The sequence below is a fragment of the Scardinius erythrophthalmus genome (assembly GCF_964197995.2).
Source record: "Scardinius erythrophthalmus genome assembly, chromosome: 5".
In the NCBI taxonomy this organism is placed as follows: Eukaryota; Metazoa; Chordata; class Actinopteri; order Cypriniformes; family Leuciscidae; genus Scardinius; species Scardinius erythrophthalmus.
The window spans coordinates 9,150,723-9,171,872 of record NC_138225.1 but is presented as its reverse complement, the minus strand read 5'-3'; the positions used below and the strand labels follow the sequence as shown (position 1 = coordinate 9,171,872).

Genomic DNA, 21,150 nt, shown 5'->3' with positions numbered 1-21,150 from the left:
GAGATTAAGCTTAAAACGTGACATGCTTTGGATAAAAGCGTCTGCTAAATTATTAAATGTAAATGTAAGACAGATATGTTTGCTTAGTTATCTTGTTTTATGCATGGTTTACTGGAAAACAAGTCAAGGATATTGATTTATGTGTTTATTTATTTAGTTAATTATTTGTAGTGCACTTACTGTAGTCTCGAATAGAAAGAGTACACTGGTAGTAATTTGTGGCTCAATATTTTTGACAGGAACTTTGCATTAGTGCTGCTGTGTCTGGGTTTGTGTGTGTGTGTTTGTTTGTGTTGGTGTGTGTGGGTCAGAGTCTGTTTGACCCCTCGCTCCACCCTCAGCTGTCAGATTAAACAAATCCGGCAGCTTATCCAGAAGCCAACCGCAGCGACCTTCGCTTCACACTGCAGCTCATCACTGTCCTGGTTAACACAAGCCCGAATGGGACTTTTTATGAGGAAATCAACCCCCAGTGATTATCAGTAGATTATCTCAGTAGTAGGCCTACACTGTTATTTTTATATTTATTTATTTAATTTTTTTTTTTTTTTACTGTTTTAGTTGTCTAAACGAACAACATAGCAATCTTCTTGTGCATTAGAATTCAACTAATGTGCTGAAACGTGTGCATATATGAGCTTTTTTAAAATGGTTTACTTTAGGATATGCTAATGCATCCAAAAATGTTATAGTATATCTATATTAATTTAGATAATTAATTTATATTAATTTAATTTATTTCATTTTTATATATATATATATACACACACACACACACACGCGGTTAAAGGTTTGAAAAAAAAATGTTTTTGTCATGTTTTTTGAAAGAAGTCTCTTCTGGTCACCAAGGTTGAATTTATTTGGCGAAAAATACAGTAAAAACAGTAATATTGTGAAATATTATTAAAATTTAGAATAGCTGTTTTCTATTTGAATATATTTTAAAATATAATGTATTCCTATATGCAAATCTGAATTTTCAGCAGCCATTACTATCAATGTTGAAAACAGTAGTGCGGTTTCATCATTTTTGTGGGAAACATTATACACTATAAAAGTTTGGAGTAAGCAAAACAAGAAATTAATGCTTTTATTCAACAAGGGCACTTTAAATTGATTCAAGTGATCGTAAAGGCATTTATAAAGATTTCCATTTCAGATAAATGCTTTTGAACTTTATTCATTAAAAAATCCTGGAAAAAATGTTTCCAACATTGATAATAACAGCTATTATAAATAATTGAGCACCAATAATAATTTGTAATAACTGAGCTTCAAATTAGCATATTATAATTATTTCTAAAGGATCATGTGACACTGAAGACTGGAGTAATGATGCTGAAATCCATCATAGGAATAAATTACATTTAAAATATGTGCAGAAAATATTTCACAATATTACTGTTTTTACTACATTTTTGATCAACTAAATTTAGCCTTGGTGAGCAGAAGAGCATTTATAAATCTAGCGTTACTTTATAAATGTGCTATTGTGAAAATGTTTCGAAAATGCAGAAATTTATCTGAACCTAGATTAAAAAATAAACAATGCTTTAAAAGTAATATAGCCTAGTGGTTTATGATTGCAGATGAATGTGCTCAGTATAAATGTGATGTTGCATCACCTGAGCACATTGATGTTCAAAGAGGCGAGTGACACTCTCACCTTCACTATCAGCCAGAGTGGCAGAGGATGGTGAACTGTTGTACGGTCAGTGTGAGTGGGCCACACTCTCGCTGAAGCTGAAGACGCCACAGGCCTGTGAGCTGACAGATGGAGATGGAGAGCCGAGAGCTGGATGTGGGCTGTGATCTCATGGGAGCAGAACTGAGGGAGAGAGAGAGAGAGAGAGAGAGAGAGATCCACCCTCTGCACTGATAACAGAGCGCAGCGAGAAGATGAGTGAACACTGCTTTACTGACGCTCAAGCACACACACATTTGAGCAATCAGCTGTACTGAATGTGTGAAACCCACGAAGGCAAACCCATGTCATGTTTCATCCAAACATCAGAAGGATACATAGACAGACAGACAGACAGACAGACAGACAGACAGACAGACAGACAGACAGACAGACAGACAGACAGACAGACAGACAGACAGACAGACAGACAGACAGACAGACAGACAGACAGACAGACAGACAGATAGATAGATAGATAGATAGATAGATAGATAGATAGATAGTATTTTTATAAATCGACCACTAGAGGGCGTTATATACTCGTGAAATCAGACAGGTCCTACCGATCTCTGTACAGCTATGCATAAATAAAGGCTCCTCGTGTCATTTTCCGAGACAAATGTAAAAAAAAAAAAAACATCGTATTCTGTTAAAGTATACCTCTGTGACATTATGATGCAATACATTTGTTAAAATAAAATAAAAAACGATCTAACTTTAAGCTAGTTGCCAATGCAACATTGCTCATTTTCATTTGGTTTAACTTTGTGTACTAAAATAACTCAAGCTAAAGCTGAAATAAAAGCTATACAGACATATTAAAAAGAGAAAATAACTAATAAGTGACAACATAATTACTAAAACTTTAAATAAAATAAAATGAAAACAGACGATAGAAAAACACCAACAACAACAACTAGTCACCCATGTGCTAGGGCGTAGCAACCGGGGGGGACGGGGGACACACGTCCCCCTCACTTTTAGAAACCGGTGATTCTGTCCCCCGCATTTTTTTTTTTTTTCGGACAAATGCCCTGATTAAAACAATTTTTAATATAAAAATAAAAAATAACCAGGCAATCACCGAAAACGTGAGGAATGGATGATTCTGTTTTATTTCATTTGATGTAAGTGGCGATTGATAGCCTATAGTTGATAATAATATAGGCCTAATGTGCGCTGTCGAGGCTCGTGAAGTTATAACATTTTAGAAACAATATAGCCTAGTTAAGAAACAATATATAGCCTAAGGCTACACACGACCAGCTGTTTTCCTGAATGCCATCAAGATTGAAACCGTGACTGGTTTCATAACAGTTCAATAAACAAACAGTTTCATCAGCGAAAATAGTCCCAAACAAAGATCACAGCAGAACGCGCATCTCACAGCAACACTCGTTGCATTACTGAATGATTCAGCGTTTTGAACAAATCGGTTGAGTCAAAGATTCAATTACCCATTCATAAACTGCCTCATTCTGAATAAATCAGCCGTTTGAACGAATCGTTTGAATGAATGACTCAATGACTCGCTCATTAAGACGGTTGCCTGCCGCCTCCTACTGGCGGTTTAGTTTCATAAAGTATCATTCTTTTCAACATTCCTTATTTGTATATTCAAAAATATTTAAAATAATCTAATTTAATACAGTTATAATTTTTCAATGTAAATTATTTAATTTGATTGGTAACAGCCTAGTGTCTTATTATTTTAATTGAATATATTGATCAAATTTGAGAATTTAAAATGAAAGATGGAGCATAAAATTAGGGGGGAAATGCCTTTATAAAAGGTACAAAAAAAATTGTGTTTTCAAACAGTGATGTAATGAAACATTGACAATTTAAGTTTGAAGGGAGTAAAGCCTCTGTTAAGGCTATAAGGAAATAATCTTGCCAAAAGAAGAACTTTTATTTTAAATAAATGTTCATTTTAAATCAGCCTACTTCAGTGTGATATGTTACCATAATTTGAATAATTTGATACCAGAATTTGAATAATTGTAATGTGATGATCAGATGCAGATATCTAAATCAGAGAATATCATCGGGCGGTTTGTGGGTGGATTATTTATTTTTAACAGTGGATTCAGGTGACTCAAAGTGCACCAGATTAATGAATTTATCTTTAAAATGTACAAAATTTTCTTCCGGGGGGGCATGCCCCCCGGACCCCCCTAGAGGTTACAAGCTCCACCAACAAAAATAATGTGGGAAACACATTAGGGTATGATGATCTACAAAAAAATTACACATTTAATTGTCTTATTATTAAACATTATTAGGATTTTACCACCTCCGCCTCGTTTTGAGCCAGGAAAATGAACATCACCTTTGGGTCACGTCCTATGGTCACATACAGCTTTTGTCCCCCCCACTTTTTTAATGGCTGCTACGCCCCTGCCCATGTGACCTGAATTTAATGTAAGGAACCTAGACCTTAGAGTGTTAGACGACAATCACTTTCTTTATTTTCTTCAAAGTCTGCTCTACAATAATCTATTTAGAAACGCTGGTTGTATTTCTCCTCTATTTTAATCTTTAAGAGGATTTACACAGGGAATTCCCTCCCTGTACACAAAGTCTCTATTTTAGTCTCGTGTGTGTGTGTGTGTGTGTGTGTGTGTGTGTGTGTGTGTGTGTGTGTGTCAGACTTCTAATAACACAATGATGTCGACTCTTTAACTAAAATATTTTGGGGTGAGCTATGTTTGTCTTTGTGCTTCTTCACAGTGGGATCGGGTTTCACATAATAGATACCAAACAACAGGCAGTTCAATCAAGACATACAGGAAAAAAAATCCATTCCATTTATGGGGATCAGATCATATTTTGTGACAAATAAATTATGCGTAAATAAACTCTTGCAACAAACATATTGCATCATAATGTCACAGAGGTACTTTAAACAGAAAGCGATGTGTTTTTTTTTTACATTTGTCTCGGAAAATGACACGAGGAGCCTTTATTTATGCATAGCTGTACAGAGATCGGTAGGACCTGTCTGATTTGAGGAGTATATAACGCCCTCTAGTGGTCGATTTATAAAAATACTATCTATCTATCTATCTATCTATCTATCTATCTATCTATCTATCTATCTATCTATCTATCTATCTATCTATCTATCTATCTATCTATCTATCTATCTATCTATCTATCTATCTATCTATCTATCTATCCATCCATCCATCCATCCATCCATCCATCCGTCTATCTATCTATCTATCTATCTGGACAATTTGCATATGCTTACATACTATTTTCAACCTAACAAAATCAAAAACTGAATGAGACAGCAATTTGCTTAATTTTTACAGTAATACGATATTAAATATTCCAAACCATATTCCAAAAAAAAAAAAAAACTATATCAAAACAATTACATGATGTAGCAGAACACCTACACAGGTGTTAGTCTTTCATTACCATCTGTACAAAAAGAAACAAGTTTGTATTGTAATGCAAACATAATACAAACAGACCTTTTTTTTAACAAAAGAAACAATGCTTCCTGTTGTTAGTGTTTTTTTTAGGTTATTGTTTTATGAGCAAAGTGTGTAATTAGGTAAAAACATTTGCAAGGAAGAATGACTTGATTTGAGACATATAGGCCTAGGCTATGAAGTGTTTATAGTTTTGGTGCATTTTGAATGTGAAATTAACTGCTGTGCCAATTGCTGAATGTTATTATGCTATTAGGGCTGTGTATCAGCAACGGTCATGATATGTATCGCGAAACAGAGGTTACGATAATATATATCTATATCACGATACGGGTCTGCACTAAATTTCACCTCAGCAGAATTTATTATAACAGCTGCTATTAAACACTACTACAGGGCCATTGCTAATGCTAACTATAGGCAGAGCAGATAGTTGCCCTTTGCATTATGAAGGGCCTCTGTACAGGGCCGTCCATAAGGGGGGATAAAGGGGAACTTGTTCTGGGGCCCAGCCGCTAGGGGGGGCCCATGCAGTCCAGCTATATGTTCATCCTAAATATAAGCAAAGGTTACCATATTTTATTTTGAACCAAAATAGCACCATTAATTGTTGAAAGTGAGAAAAAAAACGCATTTTATTTAATGTTGCTTGAGTAAAATGTAGCCTGTGTCATAATGAAACACCCCTTTCCTGAAAATGGTCTGAGCTATTTTTTGTTGTACTTAATATCGCGAGCGCGCGGGCGCCGTGAGCGTTGAGCGAGCAGCAGGTACGAGTAGTGAGTTGCCGTCGAAAAAGATGGATAAAGCAAAAAGGCGGGGGTTAAAAATAGAAAAAGAAAGAGGGAAAGGGAGATGGCATGTCAATTGATGCGACAGCAGCTAAATAAGTGGATGGTGAAAGGCAACAGGTATGATTTAAAGTATGACGTCCAGGCATGTAGGCTACTGGCCATCGGGACTACCGACTTTATGGGCCGATGCATCTCATACTTTTTTTCTTTTTTTGTCTTAACGGCCCATAAAACTCGTACATTTGTTTTGTTTTGTTTTGTTTTGTTTTGTTTTGTTTTGTTTTGCTTAATCGGCGGCGCTGGGTTAGTGCCGGTGTAATGCATTGGTCAAAAAAAGTCAGCGTTAGTTTTTTTTCCTGAAACTCCGGCCCATGAAACACGTGGATCAGCGGGACATTGGTTCTTTTCTTGATGGTCACTGGGCTGGCCCAATCACATCTTTAATGTGAAGTATAGAAATATACTCTTTCAAGTATAGAAATTAGTACAACACTAATTATGAAAGTTTCCTTTATTTTTCAGTGCATTTGTTTTACAATATATGGCTATTATATCATGGGATTAATATTATAACTATTATTATGTAGTAGTGTTGTAGACAGACACTGTAACTGAAAGAGGTTTTAATTTTTCATTTGCACTCTGAATATGGGTTGGAGTTTTTAATTTTGAACTCTCAAAGTGCACCAGATTGATGAATTTAACATTAAAAAGCACAAAATTTTCTTACGGGGGGCATGCCCCCCAACCCCCCTAGAGGTACAGAGGTCCACTCACCACAGCTTTACCAAAAATCCTGTAAGAAACACAGGTAATGCTATGGCAATGCAGATTCTATATAATATATACATTTTTTGATTCATCACTGTGGAGTATACTTCAATTGTATTAATAAATTACTTTTTTTTTTTTTTACTTATTTCATCTATTAACTCTCACTCGTTCCTAATCACTCATTACATGGCACACTTATTTATTTATTTGCTGTTTTTTGTTTTTTTGTTTTTTTTTGGGGGGGGGGGGGGCACAATTGTTGCTGCATACCCTTCTGACACTGGGTAGTTGCGCCTGAGTCTCTCTCAGTTAAATGTATGTGTTAATGTAGGAGAGAGAGAGAGAGCACACGCATGATATGAGTAGCCGATAGCAGATGGGGGGGGGGGGGGCTGTCTGTAGCCCTGTATAACAATATATTGTAGGCTATAACAAAAAATTATTCAATACTTCAATTATTCTTAATTTTCTTTCTTTTTGTCCAGAAAGCTTATTTTATTAAATTTTGATAATATGTATTATTCTATTTTTTTTTTTTTTTTTTTACCTTTAAACTACATTTGATCAGTAAATAATAAATAAATAGTAATTTAAGCACATTCAAAATAACTCACAATTTCATGCATAACCCTTTTAATTCAGCTCAGATTGTGTGTCTTTGCCGACCTCTTGTGGAAAAAATAATAACATAACATGATATTTCATGACTCTTGCCACTAGATGGCTCTATTTGGAGCAGATGAGCTGTTCCGCTGGATCCTAAAGTCATTTATCTTCAGTATGCATTCAGATACACATGTAAACACTATAAAATAATTTTTTGGTAAAGTTTTAGCATTTTAGGTTTTTCTATGTGTACTGAAGCATTCCTCGCATTCCATTCATTCCTATGGGGTCAAATTGACCCGCGAGGGAAGGATTTGTTACTTTTTTAAATTTCAACCACAAAACTCGAGAAAAAAAAAGTGTATTTGTGGTTCAAATGCGACAAAAGGCCTAGGGTCTTGGACCCCTCTGATGAACACTCAAAGGTACAAAATGTAAGATTTTTGTAATAAAATATCCAAAAGTCACTTGCAGTGTGATATATTTCCTGCAGATGTGTACTTTCAACATCCCAAAAGTTCCCAAAGATTTTTAATTTCAGAGAAATTCCCATTTTAAATAATGGCTGGTCCCTGGTCATTGTCGCCTGTCAATGACATAATATCCGCGATATCCCTGGTTTCCGCTTATACTACCACAGTAACCATGGCGACAGACGTGGACAACTGCATTACCTCTAGTGGCACGCTCACGCTGTTGTTGTTTCGTTCAAACATTATGGATCATGGCAAGCAGACTTTGGGACAAAAGGAGAAATAAAACCAGACTTAATATCACCGTGGCGTTTTCGAGAGAGCAGACAGAGACGCCTCTTGCGTGTAGGCTACTTTATTAGACAGGTGAGCAAATGTAGGCTACATAAATGAATCAATGTTATATAGCTCAACATGATGAAATGTTAGATAGAATATGATCAGTATGTTATTCTAATGTTGATCTAGCTTACTGCTTGCCCCTTATAGCCAAAAAACTAACACATAGGATAACATTAACTGCTGGGTTAAAAAATAACCCAACCTTAACCACAGGGCTGGGTCACTATTGGACAGAACACGCGCTGGGTTGGTTTGACCCAAGTGCTGGGTTTTACCATTTAACCCATATTTCTGGGTCATTCATTTGACCCAACCAGTGGGTGGAATTAACCCTCTTGCTGGGTTAAGTCCTACTTATATGCTGGGTTATTTCGTGTCTCATTGCCTTAATAAAATTAGTAACAAATATTTGTTATATTACGAATATAAAATAATTATTGTCTCTGTAATACAATAAACCAGAGAGACCACTGTAAATTTGATTTAAATCTCATTAAATTGTTTTTTTTTTTTTTTTTTTTACATTTAATACATATCTTTAATAATTTTTTGTATACAATTATTACAATTATACAATGTATACTTCTAAGGTAATAAAAACATAACGTTCATTAAGTAAGGTCTTTATACACCACTGAAAACATAGTTATGTAGGCCTATATGATATTGCATTTCTGTCAACAGATCCTCGTAAATATTACACAATCCACCTTTAAAAGTCATTAAGCAACTCATTTGAAATTATACGATTACGATTTCATTTATTAAGATGTGTTAATTTATTAAGAACAGCAACAAACATTTAAAATGCGACTAAATATCACGTGGGCCTGAAACAACTGTTGTCCTCAAATTTTACAGAGGAGGACTTTTTCCATTAATTTGATACATGGCATGCTGGAGAAACTCCCAGGCGGGAGTGTATTTAACATCAAAAACACAAAAAGCTTTGAAACAAAGATGAACAGCCTCCACCAAAGACTCGGTCTCGATGGTGTGGCCTGGAACAATGGCAAAGGTCTGACTCTGACATGTCCCCCTCGTCTCATCCTTGAGGCACAGAATATGCAGCAATGCTCCAGTCATCTCATTTTGTGAATATTCAACCACGTTGGTCCCCACCTGTTGATTACACACAATCACTTAGAGTGTTGCAATATAACTAACATGCAAGTTAAGCTTTTTTTTTGTGGAAGTATCAAAAAAATGTTATTGCAAACATTACCAAATATGACTAAATGTGGCAAACAAACAAAATGTCTATTTAAATTCATTATTTGCAAACTGAATTATAGTAATAAAAGAGTACTTTGGACTAATATTTTCAACATTTAGGCAATAAAAGTAAAAATATTACTGTAGCCTAATGTTGGTAGTGTCTTTCTTTAACATTAAAACTCACAAACCAACAAAGCTGCTTGTTAATCTCCTGACTGGCAGAGCTGATGATCGTCACGCTTAGATAATGTTACACAATAAAATGAAAGATGACATGCATGGTAGGGTATCATGTAAGTCTACATTTTTTAAGTTTTAAATATTGACGATCATTCTTAATAATTTTCTTCTCAAAACAGGCGCCTGTCCATTGACAATTCAGGCGGAAATTCCTTACACTAGGCTATAATACTAACCAGATCACAATGTGACGGCGCGTATCGTGAAGTTATTCCTCAGTTCATTTTTTTCTGAACGATCCCGACAGACATTACAGAAGACACACGCAGGAGGAAAATGCTGGAACTTACCCCAGTCGCTTCTTTTGACGAGTATACCACACACAACTCACTAGCTAGTAGCTACAATAGCCTCGAGACTAATTTCCCGCAATTTTACGTGCAAGCCCTGTGAGGGACTAAAATTATACCGCGCTCGTATGGATTTCATTCAAAACGCTTTCCTCACTTTTAAATACACAACGTCCACAATGAATACGATAATTACATGATGAATTTACAATTTAAACTGCATATTTTAAAAAGGCTGCTGATATAGGCCTAGCTGGTTTACAATTAAGGATTTAACGATGCGGAATTTTGTCAACAAATCTAACTGGCTAACTTAGCTGTGGCTATTTAGGTTTCACAGAATAAATACGTTACCCCTCTTACTTCCATATGTATGTTGAACAGTGAAATTAGCTTGCAGTTACCACAACTTTTTAAAAATATAGGTAGGCCTAAACATTATTAACTTACCATAAAACACTGCCTGTTCCCGTGTGGCGCTCCTCGAGTCTGAAGTGAAGATCCAGAAAGTTCCGCAAAGAATAAACCAGTTGCTGGGTCAAAATAACCCAACCAACTGTTTATTTGTAAATAACCCCCTTACAACTCATTTGACCCAGCATGAGCAACCAAAGAATGTGTTTACAGTACCCCAAACAACCCAATATTTTGACCCAGCACAATCAACCCAACAATGTGTTTACAGAAACAACCCAGCACTTTCAACACACTCAAATGCAGTTTAGTATGTATGATAGTGTAGACCAAGTGAAACAGCGCTGCGTTACCTCACAAGTTTAATTCGTCTAATAAACTGACCTGTGTAAGTAGTAGCCTAATTCAGCACTTGCGGGTAAGTTAGTTCAGTATAGAATTAATGTCCTTATTACTTTATACCTGCGGGATATATATTTATATCTCTCATTAGCAATTGCGCCCTGCTTCCACAGTCATGTTAAAAAACATCAATGTATTCACTCATCTATAAACATTATTAGATCCATCGGCATGAAGACAAGTTCCATAATTCCGCTTAGTGTCATCATCAACCTACGCCTTTGTTATTGTAAGAGGTTAGCGACCCCTAGAGGCGAAAAAAATTACATATTGTAGCTTCAATTTGAAAAAAAAAAGTAAAAAAAAAGAATAAATAATAATAAAAAAAAATTAAATGACAAATTTAAAATGACCCAATAATGGAGAAACGCGGCACAGACTGAGGTAATTCATACATGCACAATCTCTCTTTCCCTCAGGCCCGTAAATGCACTTTTCTGTGAATATAAAATCGAACTGGAGATCACTAAACTTAAAGGGTTAGTTCACCCAAAAATTTAAATTCTGTCAGTAATTACTCACCCTCATGTTGTTCCAACCCTGTAAGACTTTTCATTCATCTTCGGAACACAAATTAAGATATTTTTGATTAAATCTGAGAGCTGGGTCACTTATCCATAGGCTTCTCTGTAATTTAAACTTGCCGGCCCAGAAAGTTATAAGACAATGTTTAAAATAGTCCAAGTGACTTCAGTGGCTCAACCATAAGTTTATCAAGTGACGAGAATACTTTTTGTGCGCAAAAAACACAAAAAAATAACGACTTTATTTAACTATTCATTTTCTTCTTTGTGGGCCTCTGAGTGAGTTCACGTAGTGTAACAGCGCAGCGCTTCTGGGTTGTACGTCAGAACGTAGGCTCACTATTGGCCAGCATCACACGCATGACCAGCGTCGGCCAATAGTGAGCCCACGTTCTGACGTACAACCCAGAAGCACTGCGCTGTTACACTACATGAACTCACTCAAAGGCCCACACAGAAGAAAATTAATCACATTAATTTCATCACATTTCCACTCCGTTTTAAATACTGTTCTTGTATTCAAAATAAGCGTGTTCCACTTCTGTGGACCTGCTGCGGAATTGATACAGAAGCAAATGTATAGATACTCAAGTATGTGATGATGCATCATCGTAATGATGTATCGAAAACAGCCCTATATCTGTCTATCTATCTGTCTATCTATCTATCTGTCTGTCTATCTATCTATCTATCTATCTGTCTGTCTGTCTGTCTGTCTGTCTGTCTGTCTGTCTATCTATCTGTCTGTCTGTCTATCTATCTATCTATCTATCCATCCGTCTGTCTGTCTATCTATCTATCTATCTATCTATCTATCTATCTATCTGTCTGTCTTTTTGTCTATTTGTCTATTTGTGTGTGTGCGTGCGTGTGTGTGTGTCTGTGGCATAGTACGTTCCACTCACTGCAGTGGTCTAGAGCCTGTCATCCTTAAACAGAGTAAATGCTCATTCTCAGGTCTTTTTTGTGTCTCTTTCTTTCTCTCTACTTGTAGAATTGAAACATCAGCCTCAGAAAGTGCTGAGTGAAGACAGCGAGACCTGCAGCATGTCTCCAGGAGTTTGCTGGTTTGATCAGGCTAAACTCGTCCTGAGGTGTGGCTCCTGCCTTTGGCCTCAACCCAAGTCTGTGTGGTGCGACAGTCCTGCACTCGAAACAGTCCTGCACCCCCAACACACACACACACACACACCGCTCCCCGACAGCCAATACTGATGACTCATCAGAAAAGAGTGTGATGGGATGCAGCTTCCTAAAGAATTCTGATTTTAACAGCACTCCTATGCATTTTGTTAACATGTCTTCTGTAACCTATTTTAGATTCACTATATGTTTGAGATGAATGCAAACTGCCGGCTGATTTTGAGTCTGCACAGGATTCTGCATCGAGGAGGGTCATTGCTCATCGGGGTAAGGCCTCCGTGTCTCATTCAGTATTCAGACACTGCAGAGGCACAGGCTGCCACCCGCATTACAACACACACACAAAGAGTCAGACACTCCCTCTCACTGCAACATGCTTCAATCCCATTCCCATGCACACATGCAGCACCTCTGCTCACACACATGACATGAAATACAGTTATTTCTTGATTTATTTATTTTTGCATTGCCATATTAAGTTTTCAAAAATTCTTTTTAATGGCCCTAAAATGTAGCCTACTTAATTTTCTTTATTTAGAATATATATATATATATATATATATATATATATATATATATATATATATATATGCAGACATGCAGCAACACATGAATGATAAGGTGATATGCAAAACACTCACAAAATCAATCAGTTTGACTGAAACACATTGTCCTTAATGTTTCCGCATTACTTTTGTACTGAATTTAACAAACAATATTATAAAGATAATATAACATATAATAAAGTAACAATTTCAGCTACACTGCAAAATAAACTCAAGGCAATATTTCGGTTCCTCTGAACCTTCTGGAAATATAGAAATTAGTGCCTCAAATTCTCTATTGTGGAACTTCAATATATTTCAAGTGCTTTGAAAGCTTTATTACAGGAACTTTCAGGCTCAGTTTTGGCTTTTTAAAAGGTGTCCAGTGATTCTCCAGAGGTCATCCGAGGAAGCCCATGTGTAGTTTTTTAAATTTTTACATCTTTTGACCTTTATTTATCCTCAGTTCTCTGCATGATGACAATCTCCATCGCTTGAAAAGGGATGAGTGGCCACAAATGCAAAGGCAGGGAATGAATGAGCTCCCTCCTGGGACTCTGTCTTTTTGCTCAGGGTTGCAGGTTTCCCCCTCCACCACCGCCCCTGCGTCAGATGATGCTCGCGGTCTGTGCCTATAAAAGATGCCGGTGTGACAACCCGACCGGCACTCTCCCTCTCTCTTTCTCTGTCTTCCCACATCCACACACTTCACTCACTCGGTCTGTGATCTTGAGCATTTCAGCATGAGTTATTCCGGCGACATGTACACGAGCAGCTCATACAGGAAGATTTTTGGAGATGCGCCACGGCGCGTCCCCGTGGGCAGCAGCCCGTCCCGGGTGACGGTGAGCTACCGCTCCGTTCCCCAGCAGCAGCACCACCGCACCTACGGCTCTCCATCCCCCATGATCACATCCTCAAGTTACCGGACCAAACTCGGATCCGGCCGCGGCGTTGGCTACCAGCCGGACACCGTAGACCTGACGCAGACCACCGCCGTCACCAACGAGCTGAAGATCATCCGCACCAACGAGAAGGAGCAGCTGCAGGGCCTGAACGACCGCTTCGTGACGTTCATCGAGAAGGTGCACAACCTCGAGCAGCACAACAAAGTTCTGGAGGCGGAGGTCGCGCTTCTGCGCCAGCGCCACAACGAGCCGTCGCGCCTGCACGACCTCTACGAGCAGGAGATCCGCGAGCTGCGCGGCCGTGTCGAGGAGATGACGCACGAGAAGAGCCAGATGCACCTGGATTGCGTACAGATGAACGAGGCGCTGGAGCGCGTCAAGGAGAAGCTGGACGAGGAGACCCGGCTGCGGGAGGAGGCCGAGAACAGCCTGAAGGGATACCGCAAGGACGTGGATGACGCCACGCTGTCCCGCCTGGAGCTGGAGAAGAAAGTTGAGTCCCTGCTGGATGAGATCGCGTTCCTCAGGAAAGTGCACGAGGAGGAACTGCAGGAGTTACAGGCGTCAATTCAGGCCACCCAGGTATGAAAAAGTTATGACCAAAAAAAAAAATTTGTATCCGTTTGCTGGTGGTTTTAGTGGGGTTTGAGCACTTTTTTTGCTGGTCAGACTGTGATGCCAACTAAAACCTGCATTCCCAGGCTGGGAGATCATCTTTTAACAGCTAAGACCAGCCTGGGATGAGTTGTTTTTTGGTGGCTAATGAGAAATATGAGCTACTTAGATTTACATCGCAAATACATAACATGCAATAGTTGCTAATGCGTTTGTTTTAATTCCAGAAAGGAATATAAAAATATCAAACTAATCAGTTAAGCCAAAAAATGCATATGCTTTTTTTTAGATGGTATTGAAATCAAGACTTAATATACACAAAAATATGTTGTCAATTATTCTAAAATATGATTTACATAACTGTTCTAGTGTAAAATGTACAATTTGCAATGTAAGGCCTTATTTGGTAAGATACAATTATGAAAAGCATACAAATTCTGTTCCCAGAAATGTTCATCTCATATCATAGTTTTGCAGTGTCATTTATGACTGTGTGATTTATGCGGTGGGATAATGATGCAGATCTATTTGGGAATGACATTTCCAGTCAAATAAAACAAGTTGTGGTTAAGCCAAATTTCCCATATGCTGCTACATAATATATGCCCTAAAATGCTTTGTCAGGAAACAAACTTGTCCTTCAATATTTAATTATATTTGATTTGCACACAACCAATCAAACATGAGTGAATTAACCTGACTACATAGCTTTACATCAATTAAAGTCATTTTATCAGGTAGAAATATCTTTATAAGATAGAAACTACATTGAGAAGATCAGATTAAGCAGATAAAGCCTAGAAATCCCACGTATCCATTAATGCTTTGAAACACTATGTTTATTAATAACTCCTAGTGTGGGCATGCGTATCATGACTGTGCAGTGTCATTGAGTGCAGCGTGTGAATTTACAGCACTGCAGCTCAGACTGAGAATCTGACGCTGCACTGCACCAGGACCTCAGTCAAAATGTGCATTTATAATTCTCCTTCTCTCATGCAACATCTACAAACAGAATATTTACTCATGCAAAGACAATGATTAGCCCTGGAGAGGGAGACATGTATTTGAAAGTTGAGAGAAGGTTGCTGTTGATGGGATGTTTCAACTTCCTAACCTCCTGAGTCCTGGCAATGAGGAGATGGTGCAGTAGCGCAGGATTTTAGGTGTGGCTGCAGAGGGGGTGCAGCGGGACCTCTGCAGCGCAGCGTCCTTGAGAGGGACTGCATCACTTTAGAAATACTGCTTCTCAAAGTATTTCTACACTACAGAAGGTTACATTTCCTTCAGTGTTTTACTTAATAACCCGAGTATAAGCAATTACACTGTGAATGTCACTGATCATGCATGGATTGCATTTCTCTGTGTTGATGATGCATTGGATGAAATGCATCCTCATGAAAGCGTTCAGGCAGTGTCATCTTTCATTGAGCATTAAAACTCCTGAGTCTGTGCTCCATCCCGCAGCCTCAAAGGGCCTAAAACTTTATTAAATTACACTCAAATATTTGCACGGCATATTTCAGCTCTACTGCATGTCTGATAACTTCAATACTTGATGCACAGTGGTTTATTGATTACATTCACTGTAAAACTGTTTATTTATTCACTGACAAATTTAAGGAACATTCTATATATGTACAGAATGTCTCATATTTGTAACAACAAATATATGCCTAATTATCTATAGCTATAATTTATACTCTCCTTTTGGCTCAAGCGTAAATGCCTGTTTCAGGGTATTAATAATTTATTAGAAATCAATTATGAATCAGCAACTAAATTACACTTCCTCCACCAAAAGGCTATATATGACTATCTTTAACTACTGTTAAAAAGTAGTTTTTATGCTCACCAAGGCTGCCTTTACTTGATCAAAAATACAGTAAAATGAGTAATGTGAAATATCATTACAATTTAAAATAGCTGTTTTCAATTATAATATATTGAAAAATGTAACCCTGTGATAGCAAAGCTGAATTTTCAGCATCATTACTCCAGTCTTCAGTGTCACATGATCCTTCAGAAATCATTCTAATATGATGACTTGCTGCTCAAGAAACATTTTATTATTAACAATGTTAAAAACAGTTGTGCTGCTTAATGTGGAAACCTGGCTTTTTTTCAGGATGCTGTGATGAATCGAAAGTTCAGAAGAACACGATTTATTGAAAAAAATTTAAACTTTTCAAATGGGTTGATATTAGATTATAGTTGTATTAAACGTATTAACAATTATTTTCTTGACTTTTCCACGCTCAGGTGTCTGTCGAGATGGACGTCAGTAAGCCTGACCTTGCTGTGGCCCTGAAGGACATCCGTGCCCAGTACGAGACTCTGTCTTCCCGGAACCAGCAGCAGGCAGAGGAATGGTACCGCTCCAAGTTCGTCACCGTGACGGAGGCGGCGGCGCGAAACAACGATGCTCTGAAGCAGACCAAAGATGAGCTGTCCGAGTACCGTCGACAGCTGCAGTCCCGCACCCTGGAGATCGAGTCCCTGAAAGCCCATAATGAGTCCTTAGAGAGACAGCTGGCTGAGATGGAGGACCGCCACAACAACGAGATCGGCGAGATGCAGGTCAGTGCATTTCAGTCAATGCTTTTTCCATTCAAACTATACATACACAATACAGTAGAGCCACTATAGAACAACTGCTCCTATGTACATTTTTAGAATTTAATTTAAAAACTATTATAAATTCTATAATGAACATAAGACTTTGAGTAAGTTTACATTTAAATGTACTCATTTAGCAGACATTTTTATCCAAAGCAGCACACAAAATCATTTTGTAAAGAAAAAAGCTAGAATCACTCATGAACAAAACCTGACGATCATGTAATCCAGCATGATTTTAGAATGATCCAAAGAGCATCCAAAGAACAACTGTCTACAAAGGAAGGAGTCATATGATGAACGCCACAAATTTGCTTATTTGGTTAGTGACTTATTTGAAAATTTTCTAGGTTTATATTTAAAAACGGTTTTCAATGTGCTTCTGAACGTTTTGGACCCCACTGTATTTAAAGGCATTTTCTAATGTATATTTTGCTAGTTGTGGGAATCTTTAAGCGCCTCTCGATCCGATCATGATTCTGGAAATCATGATCCGATTCTAAAATGATTCTTGATTTATATATTTTTTTACCGACATTAAATATCAAATTTATTTGAGCACTTTATTGAATTACAAGTAAATTACAAATTAATAATAAATCAAAAAAATATACATTAAGACTAAATAAAGAAAAAAATACAAGCAAATATAATGTAATGAAGGGAGACAAATAAGCACATTACAAACAATAAACAAAAACTGTTTTCAGTATCTGAGAGTGCTTTAAGTGTCAAAGGTTTCCAGTCAAGTGCAGTAAGGGATTTTTGTCTTTTTCTCAGCATTATGGCAGGGCTAGGTTGTATTCATTTGAACATATCAGATGTTTTGTCCAATCCTCAAGATAAGATCGAAAAGATTTTTTCCAGAAGAAATGCATACCCAACTAACAAAAATAAATTCTAAGAACATTTTGCTAACATCCCCATTAAGTTATGAAAACATTAATACTGAATGTTCCCTGAACACTCAAAATGTCCAAAAAAATGTTTTTGGTTATATGAATGTTAAGGGAACTTTCCATTTTATAATTTTGCAAACATTAAAGGAACGTTACTTTTAATGTCCTCTGAACATTCTGAAACAATTGGTAACAGTCAAACATCCAACTAAAATATTTCAGAAAAAAACGTTCCATGAGCGATGTATAAATAACATTTCGAGAACATTATTGAAGACCAGATAACTTTGAACGAACATTCTTTTAAAGTTACTGGAAGAATGTTTGTTCATAACTTTGAGAGAACCTTGCCAGAATGTTAGCTGCATAAGATTTTGTGTCAGAAAAGTTTTTGGAGACATAAATGTCTTGTTTGTGGTGACAGGACACCATTCAGGAGCTGGAATCTGCTCTTCGGAGCACAAAAAGTGAGATGTCCCGCCACCTGCGGGAATACCAGGACCTGCTGAATGTCAAGATGGCACTGGACATTGAGATCGCAGCCTACAGGTCAGACTATTTTCATTGATGTCATTAGTTGATACCTTTATGAATGTTCCATCCTTATCCATATATGGTCGTTCCCAACAGGAAGCTGCTGGAAGGTGAGGAATGCCGTCTGAGCTCTGTGAGCGGAGCCATGTTGCAGTCCGCATACTCTTATCCATCGAGCCGCACTTATGCCCTGAGCTCCTACAGGAGGAGCGTAGCCAAACCTGAGACAGAGGAAGAGGAAGAGCAGGAAGAGGAGGTGGAGGGAGGAGGAGGAGGAAGGAAGAAGGAGAGGAGGAGGGAGCAGAGGAAGGAGAGGAGGCCGAGGATGGAGAAGAACAGGAAGAAGGAGGCGATGAGAGAGGGAGGAGGAAGAGAGGGAGGAAAAGAAGGAAAAGGAGGATGAGAAGAAGGAAAAGGAAGAAAAGAAGAGTCCAAAGGAGAACGAGAAGGAGAAAGAGAAGAAAAGGAGGAAAGAGAAGGAAAAGGAGAAGAAGAGCGATAGCAAGGCAGATAGTGAAAAGGGGGACAGTAACAAGGGCGAAAAGGCCGCTGCGGTTAAGAGCAAGTAAAGCTGCGTATCATCACTGCTTCCGCCACATCCGTCTGGACACATCCCTCCATGTCCCTCTGCCACACACAAACACCTCATCTTCACTTTCATTTCACTAGGTATGGCTGATTTCACCTGCTGATGCATCAAAGATATCTGTGCGAAAGCATCGAGTCGGTAACAAAAGCATTCAAACAATGTTTTCTGTATAGCACTCAAGAGATTCAACAAGGTCTATGCAGAGAGTATATGGAGTAGTTCACCCAAAAATTCTTAGTTTCCATTTTTCATACAAAAGAAGTGGATGCTGAGTTAACTTTCAAGCTTTCCAAAAAGCACCATAAAAATGTCAAAGATTGTCCATGCAATTCTGTATTCAAGTCTTCAAAAATCATATGGTTTATATGACAGAAATCCTAAAACTTTGAAATCGTGAGGTCGTGTTTGGATGGTCATGTAATAACCTAGTGCAAAAGTTCAAATGAGATTTGTGACCTCATACGGACCACTATTAGGCACCATTCACACGGCATATGTTTTTGCATCATATTGTTTTATGTAAACATGCACTAGATGGACGTGTTGGACCTCATGGCATGATGCAGTGCCCAAGTTAAAAGAACTCTTTAGACCTTGATTTTTATTTCTTTTCCCCCTGCATCATGCGTTTTTAAATGCAAAAACACGCTCTGTGTGAATGGCCCCTTTCTGCGTACCTTTTTGGCAGTATAAATCACTATGCACTTCTTTGTATGGAAAAGAGGAACTGTTAGGCCCTGTCCCAAATGGAGCGCATCATATGCACTTTCCGTCTTGTGGACTTAAAATGGCTGCTGCATGAGACCGCAGGGTGGCCCATTTGTCATTTTAGGTTTCAGAAGGGTGTTTCGCAAGTCTTTTTGAGATACTTTGCGGTCGAAATGCGCCTTCGATGCGCACTGAAGCGAGCTCCACTGCAGGCTTCTTCCCGGCAGTCAAAGCTGCGTTACGTCACGAAAGGGCGGACTTGTAGGAAGAAAACAAGTGTTTAAGGTGCCATTTGGGACAGGGCCTTAGTCTAAGCTACAACAACATTTCATTTAGTCTAAGCCAGGCGTGTCTAAACTCAGTCCTGGAGAGTTTAGCTCCAACTTACTTCAACACACCTGCCTGGAAGTTTCTAGTGTGCTTAGTAAGACCTTGGGTTGCTGGTTCAGGTGTGTTTAATCTGGGTTGGAGCTGAACTCTGCAGGACAATGGCCCTCCAGGAGCAGGATTGGACACCCCTGGTCTAAGCTATTCTTTGTGTCACACACTAAAGACAAAAATACGGAAAGATTAAATAAATTAAATGATGACAAAATGTTCATTTTCGTGTCTAGACGGCAACTTTAGTGACGATCAGACAGCAAAGACCCCATTCACACCTGGTGTTCACGTGCCATTAGTAGTGCAGGACAGCACAAAGGAAGATGATGCCATGCAAGGCAAAATGAACTGGTTCCAACCTCTCGGTGCTATTTGATTTAAAAAAATAAGTGAGTTTGGAGTTTGGAAGAGGTAATTATTCACAGAGCAACAGCATATCCATTATATAGAGCTTCACTCGAGTCCTGAATGTATGTCACGAGCCAAGCACAGGAACAGGCCACATCTCCAATTTTTTCCAGCGATATTAGGGCATCTATACCCACATGAACGAAATTGTCCAAGCTCGTTTCATTAAGTTCACTCGTAGGGTAAAGAATGTTCATTCACATTCTCATGCAAAGCATGCATCATTTTTTAACTTTAATGTATGCATCCGGCCATCCGTTCATGGTTTCCTCAATTGCAAAGGTCACAGCACGGCAAACGTGGCGGCATGGAGTTCATCAAGTTTGGTGGGATTAAAGATCAAATATTTATGGATTTCTTGGGGAGGGTTTCAATGTGTAGATTTTGGAGAGAAGAGTGCAACTGTAGTGTGGGAAAATCCTTCTGCAATTTAGATTCTGACGCTTTAGACGACGACTGCTGCTAAATATCCCTCTATTCCTTATTGTGTTCAAAAATGACCTCCTCTTGATTGATTCATTCGTGATGGAGCAGATCTCACTGTTTCTGAAGTAAATCTTCCTCTGTCTCATTTTCTCTTTCTCGATGTCT

At 38.2% G+C, this 21,150-nt stretch overlaps 1 protein-coding gene across 1 annotated transcript; it reads left to right on the top strand.

Annotated features, from left to right (window-relative positions):
* Nucleotides 1-13,641: 13,641 nt before the first annotated feature.
* Nucleotides 13,642-19,042, top strand: neff1 (neuronal intermediate filament family member 1; the record flags this gene model as incomplete). The annotated part of the gene is given in 6 exon segments (XM_081366215.1): nucleotides 13,642-14,388; nucleotides 16,684-17,001; nucleotides 18,364-18,488; nucleotides 18,570-18,735; nucleotides 18,738-18,825; nucleotides 18,828-19,042. Coding segments are annotated over 6 exon segments (1,659 nt in total).
* Nucleotides 19,043-21,150: the final 2,108 nt, after the last annotated feature.